The 8,104-nt window shown below is 37.8% G+C and overlaps 1 protein-coding gene across 1 annotated transcript; it reads right to left on the bottom strand.

The window, feature by feature from the left end:
• Positions 1-6,356: 6,356 nt before the first annotated feature.
• On the bottom strand, positions 6,357-7,469 carry LOC149194886 (uncharacterized). The gene is made up of 2 exons (XM_089407832.1): positions 7,107-7,469; positions 6,357-6,467 (listed from the first exon to the last, which is right to left on the bottom strand). Exons 1-2 carry the CDS (start codon positions 7,467-7,469, stop codon positions 6,357-6,359), a joined length of 474 nt encoding a protein of 157 aa, XP_089263958.1.
• Between the last annotated feature and the right edge of the window lie 635 nt (positions 7,470-8,104).

Below are 8,104 nucleotides of genomic sequence, written 5' to 3'. Positions count from 1 at the left end.
GAATTTTCTAGATTAGGTGCCCGTGGGTCATATCTCCTCAAGCCACGCATGAAGCCTAAAGGATCACAAACAACATGATAAACAAAAAAAAAATGTTTAAAAACATACATGAATGAGATTCCAAATAGAGAGAACTTCCATTGGCAAAAAAACTAAGAAGTTTACTAATTAGGTCAATTTGGAATGGGATTCCAAAATTTCAATTCAATAATTATTAGGTGGATAGTGCATATTTAACCTCCAACAAATATTGTATTATATTGATAGTAGTATACACAAATCAATGATGGATTTATCTCCAAAGTAGTTATACTCGTTTCACCCTTTTAATTAAATCGATTAATTAAAAATAATGTGATATGAACAAGTGTCATATAAATTGAGTTACACTTTTTGTGGGATGTGGTATTAATAAGGCATGGTATTGGCCCATGATATTGTAAAAAAAATTATTTACATATTAAGAATCTCTTGAATAATGTGGGGGTAAATATGCATGATTAAGAATCTTGTTCCATGTTTATATATATATATATATATATATATCTGTGTGTGTGTGTGTGTGTGTGTGTGTTTCACTCATAAATTTACTTTTTATGTAATTAATAATAATAATAATTTAAAATAAAGTTATAATTTAGTTATTTTTGTGATTTTTTTCATTTTAAGAACACGAAATCTATTGCGAAGTAAGTGTTTTTATGTTTCCTGATTGCTATCAACTTTTACCAAGCATTTAATTTATATGACTGATAGTATATTAGGTAGTTTCACATTATGTAAAGTTCTTGGCTTGTAGTATGGGTTTAATTAAAAATGTAATATTTTTTTTTGGAATGACAAATAATTTGTGTGTTGTAATAAAGTAATTAATGTGACAAAAAAATCCATCTCTTACAATTTCAATTTATGCATTAAATAGCAATTTACAAATATTTTACAATCAACTATATATAGATCGTGAAGACCTGCACTTAATTAAAACAAATACGCATCTTGATCACCCAGGAGGTGAAACCCTATATATTTTTATACATCCATCATATTTATATTTTACTTTTCTAAAAAGTCCATGAAAATTTAGTTGAACCTATTGACGATGTTGGAAATCTGTCACCTAAGGGGTCTATAGGATGTGAAATTTGAATTAGACCTCACACCATTTGGTGTAGAAGCCGCATTCAGAATATCAACTCGATTGCCATATATCTCAAAGATATTCCTTGGCTCTAACTGTCAACACGAGAGAGGGATGTAATGGTGCCTTCAAAAAGTAAGGAGGTGTGCTTGGTGAGTGTTCAGTTATAAATGTGTCATGGTACCTCTATTGTGGAGAGGGGAAAAATGAGCCTCTAAATGAGAGGTAGTAGTACCACCCAAGAAGAGACACACATGAAACATAAATATATGTCTAACACTGAGTGGAATAGTCAAAAGAGGATGCGATGGTCGTTACAACCAACAAATGAAGAAATATTTGTCTAATATCCTTCATAATAGTCCATAAGTATGGGACAACAATAACAACCATTACAACACATTCTCAATAAGATAAGTACTAAAATAATTGAAATAGTTCATCTATCTTGGCACATGTGAAAGAAAACATGAACTACAAACATTCGCAGAATATTCTTTCAAACATTCATAACCCATGCATGAAGAATGTGTTGGCTTTGAAGGCTTCTATTTTTAAGTAAAGGTTCCAAGGCACATGTTTAAAATGTACATCGCTAGCTCCTGTAGTGGAACATTGGAGCCACTCCTTGCTTGTCAAATAACTATGTTATTTCTCTAATGCCGTGCAGGAGGATCCAAGACGAAAAGTCATTTGCTTATACAATGAGGGTGTATATATAACCAAGGGGTGATGCTTCTCGTTTGTGACTCTTTGGCTACCCTCATGACTATTCAACTTCATATGACTTTTCAACTTACACGACTCTCCATATTCATTTGTTTCCTTTGAAAATCCAATTTACAATACATTTTGAATATAATATACATGGTCCATAATGATGATGTCGCATATGACAACCCATGACACATTAAGATATGACACTACTAACATGGACTACTTGATAATTTGGCAATGTCAAGCCACTACTGTTGTTGTGTCTTTGATGTATGCTTGAGAACACCTTGTCTTCCACCTCCTCATGGCCTGATGATAGGAAACCTTGATGATCTTAAGGCTTGAGTTGTGGTTGCAAGTTTGTGTCCCTTTTATTTTGTTTGATAGATGAGCTTGCATACGTAGCTAAAAAGATGTATTTTTCATCTCCTCCCTCATCATCATGTCATGGTGTGAGAGAGTGCATGCACCTATAATCCACTCATAACGAGAGGATATTGGTTTGAAAAACCGTAGTCTATGATAGAGCATTTGGATCCATAAACTAGGATGAGACCAGGTGACTGGTCAGGAGAAAGGGCCTAGTGACTGTGCAATTGTGCAGTTCAAGTGGCCAAGGGTTAGGCTTGATTACTAAAACTGTGCAGTGCATAGCTAAGACCAGATTGAGGGAAAAATTTGCACAGTATAGACTAAGGGAAATATTTGTGCAGTCGAGACTGAGGGAAAAAATTTTGTAGTCCAGACTGAGGGAAAAATTTGTGCAATCCAGACTGAGGTAAGGGGTTGAGAAAATGTGCAATTGTATGGTTTAAAGGCTCAGGGAGAGAGCTCGATGCTTGAGATTTCCCAATTCACAGTTCATGCTGGGCTAGGAGAAATGATTGTGCAATCCTAAAGGCCAAGAGAGGGCCTTGAGCAAAGGAACTGCGTAGTGCAACAACCCTGAGAGGAAGGCACTACACATTGTTCAGTTCCAAGTGGGAAGGTCAAACCTTGAGGTCTGGAACTACGAAGTTCATAGTCTACGTAGGAAGGGTGAAGTTAAGTTACTTCTGGGAAATCCTCTTCAGGAATGGTTAAGTGTTGGACTAGTGAGACTAGTGTGTGAGGTGATAAAGTTTCGACTATGATATCACACGTAGAATACTTGAAGACACAAAAACGTAGACCACCCATGACACACAAAAAACTCATTTACCTCTTTGTTAGAGCCTTATGACTAGTTACGAGAAGTGCAACCCTTAAGATACAATTTACGATGACCGTGACAACACTTGTGGGATAATGCTCAAAACTTTGTGAATGAGAGTGAAAAATGTTTGAATGGTTATCAAAACTCATAGAAATAAATATAGATCCTAAAAACCATCATAGTAGGCTTCTACGCATTACATGTCAACCAATCGTGCAAAAATACAATTGTATACCAGACATGAAAAGGGGAGAAAAACACTTCAAGAAATTACATGAAATGAGATTCAGTGTTTACGAAAACAATGTGCAAGACCAAGGAAGGCTCTCAAATTTAGTGTAAGCCAAAATTTTTGAGGGTGTTGTAGTTTCCACAACATTTAGAAACACGCTGGTAGAAGCCCAACTTCTCTGCATCGACTAACTTGTTCTATGCAAGGTCTTGGTTCTGCAGGGAGTATTGATTCATCATGCATATTATCTTGGTCTTCCCACTTACCCAATGAATAGACATGGGCCCCTTTATACCTTCTCAGTTGAACACGACATAAGATTCAATGATATCACAATGTTTCGAGTTGGGAAGGGAAGTGTAGCTCGTAAGCTTAAGACTTTCATAGTATATTTTTTCATCTCCAGTGTTTCTCCACTACCATCAAGCCTGGATAGTACCCCAACGGATTCACGTAGGAACATAAACATTGCTCGACTACCAGCAAGCCTGGACAATACCCAGATGGAATTGCTTTCTTCAACTCTTTAGAGAAAAATTCTTTCTCTTCTTTTTCCTTTATTTAGTTATTTTAAAGAGGATTGTTCATCGACACTTTTTCATTTTTTTGGCGGAAAAGGGATCCTAACCTATTGAGAGCAGAAGAGGTCGTTCCTTCAAAAAATCATATAGAGACCTATGATTTAAGTTTTCTCATTTATATTTTTCCCCTTTTCTGCTTCTACTGATTGGATAAGCATGAACAGAGAAAAACATAAAGACCAAGTGTAGGCATGAGGCCTCCGAAATAGACATTAGTTCATGCATTAGGGGAGTTTTGAGGTCTAAAATGAGAATCCTAAGGAAATTATAAAATAATAGTGGAAATAATAAAATAATATTAGATTACATCATCAAATTTTAGAAGGAAAAAAAGAAAAAAAAATCAACTCGTATTTTCAACTTATCTCCCTATGGGTTTACTCAAATTTCGAGTGAAAACACTCATTAGATGCATAATTTGAATCCTCATCCGAGGAGTACCCATGTTACATATTTTCGATGGACCTTGCTATTAGTACTATTCTAGGCTAACTCATGAGTAGGTTTTAATAATTTTATTTTTTAAGATTAATGTTATAAATTTAAAAAAAAAATGCTACGGGAATTTCTGGTAGCACTCTATTTTCTTGTTCAGAGAGTCTCCCCTACTTTTCAGATAGTCTTTACATTCTTGTTTTATTCCTTGTTTTTTTTTTTCCCGATGCTACCAAAATTTCCGGTAGTGTCTCCCTTTTAGAAAAATAAATAAAGCCGAAAACACAAACATTTTTATTGTCCACATGTCATAATGGTGAAATGATTAATTCAAATCATAAGACTTCATGATTGGATAGGTCACAAACTTCAATTCAATTCAAGTGGTAGTGGTTAATCGATTTGGCCGATTGTATTAGCTAGGTGTCAGTCACAGCGATGGCCAGTCATTGCCTACCCCATTGATCTTAAATAAACCTGTGTTTCGAAATTTAAAATGTGACTGTAGTGCCAGTCTTGGTCTTAGTTTTAAATTTCGATGATCGTTCCTTCTGTTCTGTGTAATACGCTACCGGAATTTCCAACTAGTTCGAATTAAAGCAGGAAAATTACGAGATTTACAGAAGATCTTGTATAGCCACCTATAGCAAATTAGTTAAACTCTCCAAAGAAACTCGACTTCATCATTACTATTACCTACTGTCTATTATGACATGAAATCTCATGTAATCATGAAGGATTATACGCACAGGAGATTCAACCAAAACTTCATTTCAAATATTCAACAATGGAGTAAATTTCACCATTTCTAATTTCTGATGTGCAGCAAAGGAGATAGTGATTGGAGAGGTTAAGAACACATCCCAGATTTTCAAGTAGCCTAATTCAAGCTAATTGCAACATTTCTTGGGTAAGATTCCATACGTTGACATCTATTCTTCATAACAAGAAAGCAGATATCTATCGCACAAAAGTCTAGGAAAGGTGGAAAGCTTAAGAGAATCAAACCTCAAGGAGCTGAGCTAGTTGATACTAACCCAAGTTTTAGAAGATTGTTTATTCAGGTAGGATGCTATCATGTTGGCTCGTTGGGGCCTGACCCAGGTTCAGATTTAATTAGCGAAACAAATTCCTGTACTACTAGCTATGTTGGCAACTGTCCGTAGAGCGCGGACTGAGGTCTCACCCAAAGTAGTATAGGGGGTGTTGGAACCAGTTTCCACACCCTTGAGATGTCTGAGAGGTTTGATTGGGTCCAACCATTAGTCCCTGCATGTAGGTTGCTTTGCGCACTTCCTTGGTCTTTTCACCCTGATAGATTCGCCTTTGCAGAACCATAACCAAGGGTTGTGGGGCTTTTGCGCTACTTGAGGAGTGTTTTACACTATTCCCCTAAATCACACCCAAGATCTTACTTACCTTCTTACACCAGTTAGTTATCTTCAAGTAAATAGAAGCCTTGTGTGATATTTATTTATACAACACATTCATATAAGTTTGTGCAGCAAATAAATAGTAAAATGGCAAATTATACCCAATACTACATAAAGCAGGAAAAAATACATAGAAATATGGTAAAACTTCTCTTTATTAATTCCTCCCATGGTTACAGACTCGACCTGCCCAACGCACTCAGCTGCAGGGATCCGGGCACTCAGCTACAGGCTACTAGGCCTCTACGCACACAATTGTAGAACCTTCTCCTACCCTACAACCCAAAGACACAACTTTACACTTCGAATCAATCCCTTAAACTCATCATGCTTCTATTTTGTTCCTTCATTAATTGTTTTTACACTTAGAGACTCACTCTATTTATACAATCCCATGGTCTGCGGATCATGGGTAAGTATATCAACCCGAAATTACATTAAAAAAAGAAGGGTAGACAACCCTGTGACTCTATTATGACTTCACGCTCTGTGCCCACACATCGAGGAGCCTTTACAATGGATTTGGTCAAAACATGGGCTTTAAGCCCCAAAACATGCCTTTAGGAGATTCGATGCCCAACAGGCCCTCAACAAAAACATCGTGACTCACCCTCGAGTCACTCTGTCAGTACAGAGATCTTCGCGCGGAGTCCCTCCAGCTTTGTTCAAACTGCTGCAAGGTCATCAACGCAATGAGCGGCTGCCTGCTGAATCTCATGCACCCACTCTTCCAAGACTGCAGTTTCAGAAATGCTTCCCTGGATCTATTCATGCATCCCCTACCTCCGTTTATAGTCCTGCGCCTTGGTCCGACTACTTGGAGTGCGAAGACTGTGCTTTTGCCAACTAGTCAGATAGTCGGGCCACCCATGTAGGGCTTTAATTGAGTGCCATTTACTTTGTGTGGGAAAGGTTCTCCATTTAGCTTTACCAGTTGTACCGCACATCATTCGGTGACATCCTTAAAAATGTTTGGTCCTAGCCAATGCATTCTGAACTTTCCCAGGAATTTACCAAACTTATTGTCATATATTATCACTAAATCATTTACCTTGAAGGTGTGCAACTTAATATGGTGATCATGCCAGGCCTTTTCATGTTGCTTTTGTAGTTGCTGATGAAAGCCAGCCAAGAACCATTCCTCTTTGAGTTCCTCTAACTGTGTGAGCCTCTCTTATTGGGCTTTGTAATCGGTCATACCTGTGAGCACTACTATGTGTAGACTAGGCACAACATACTCCATTGGCATGACATCTTCCACACCATAAACCAACTAGAAAGGTGTTTGTCTCATTAGTTTCTTGCACATTGTCCTATAATCCCATAGTACTACAGGTACGCACATGCCCCAATCACTCTGTTGTGTGTTGCAGACCTTAGTTAACCCAGTCTCCAGTATTTTGTTAAATGCTTCTACTATCCGATTGGCTTGGGGGTGATACAGTGTGCTTTTCTGATGATACACCTGAAACTCTTTTGTCAATGTGCTGACTGTTTCGTTCATGAAATATGTACTGTGATCGCTCATCAAAATCTTCGAACATCCAAATCGGGTCAGTACATGTTCAAATAGAAACTTTGCAGCCATGGCATATTTGCAATCTTTTACCAGCTGTGCTTCAGCCGAATGAGTCAGGTACTCTGTCATGGTGATAATGTATGTTGCTCTCATCTTTCCTTGAGGTTTGATAGGTCCTACAAAGTTGATTGCCGACTTTTTGAAGGGTTGCAGTGTCATTTTTGGATTCAAAGGCATCTCATCCCTTTGCGATGGTTTACTTGTTATTTGACATATATCATAGGCCTTACAGTGTGCTTTTAGATCTTGATGAAGGGTTGGCCACCATAACCCTGTGGGGAGAACCTTTTGCATGGTCGCTCACCCTGCATAGTGCCCTCCTGTAGTGCCTCCATGTGCTTCCACAAGGATCTGACTTCGTTCAAATTTAGGTACATACCTTCACAGTATCTCATCATTACCCATCTTATATAGGTGCCCCACAATGACAGAAAAATCAACCGCACGCATCACCAATTCCTTCTTCTACTAGATGGAGTATTCTTTCGGTGTAATACCCATTGTCAGAAAGTGGATTATATCTTCATAGTGTCTATCCGCTACATGCACAACAAAGAGTTGTGCATCTCATAATCCTTCCCCCAAACTAGTAGATTCCTCTTTTATCTCAATTCGCAACAAGCGATCTGGTCCTACGTTCAGGCATCTAGGCTTCACAATGACCTCAAAATCATATTCTTGGAACAATAAGAGCCACCTGCATATGTGCCCCCCCCAACACAGGCTTATTGACCAAGTATTTTAGCGCAGAATGGTTTGTATACATCTTGAAGTGTCCTCCTAGGAAATAGTGC

This window comes from Pinus tabuliformis, chromosome 2_2 (genome assembly GCF_031772625.1).
Source record: "Pinus tabuliformis cultivar Carrire ecotype Pingquan chromosome 2_2, CPIR1, whole genome shotgun sequence".
Taxonomy (NCBI): Eukaryota; Viridiplantae; Streptophyta; class Pinopsida; order Pinales; family Pinaceae; genus Pinus; species Pinus tabuliformis.
This window is presented reverse-complemented; position numbering and strand designations above follow the sequence as displayed.

What these genes read in the sequence shown, in the direction of transcription:
- LOC149194886 (XM_089407832.1), bottom strand. Translation starts at nt 7,469, where the DNA reads ATGACACTGCAACCCTTCAAAAAGTCGGCAATCAACTTTGTAGGACCT. An exon ending in TGGAGACTGGGTTAACTAAG is followed by an intron (nt 6,468 to 7,106) that starts GTCTGCAACACA and finishes CTGAAACTGCAG; the next exon opens with TCTTGGAAGAGTGGGTGCAT.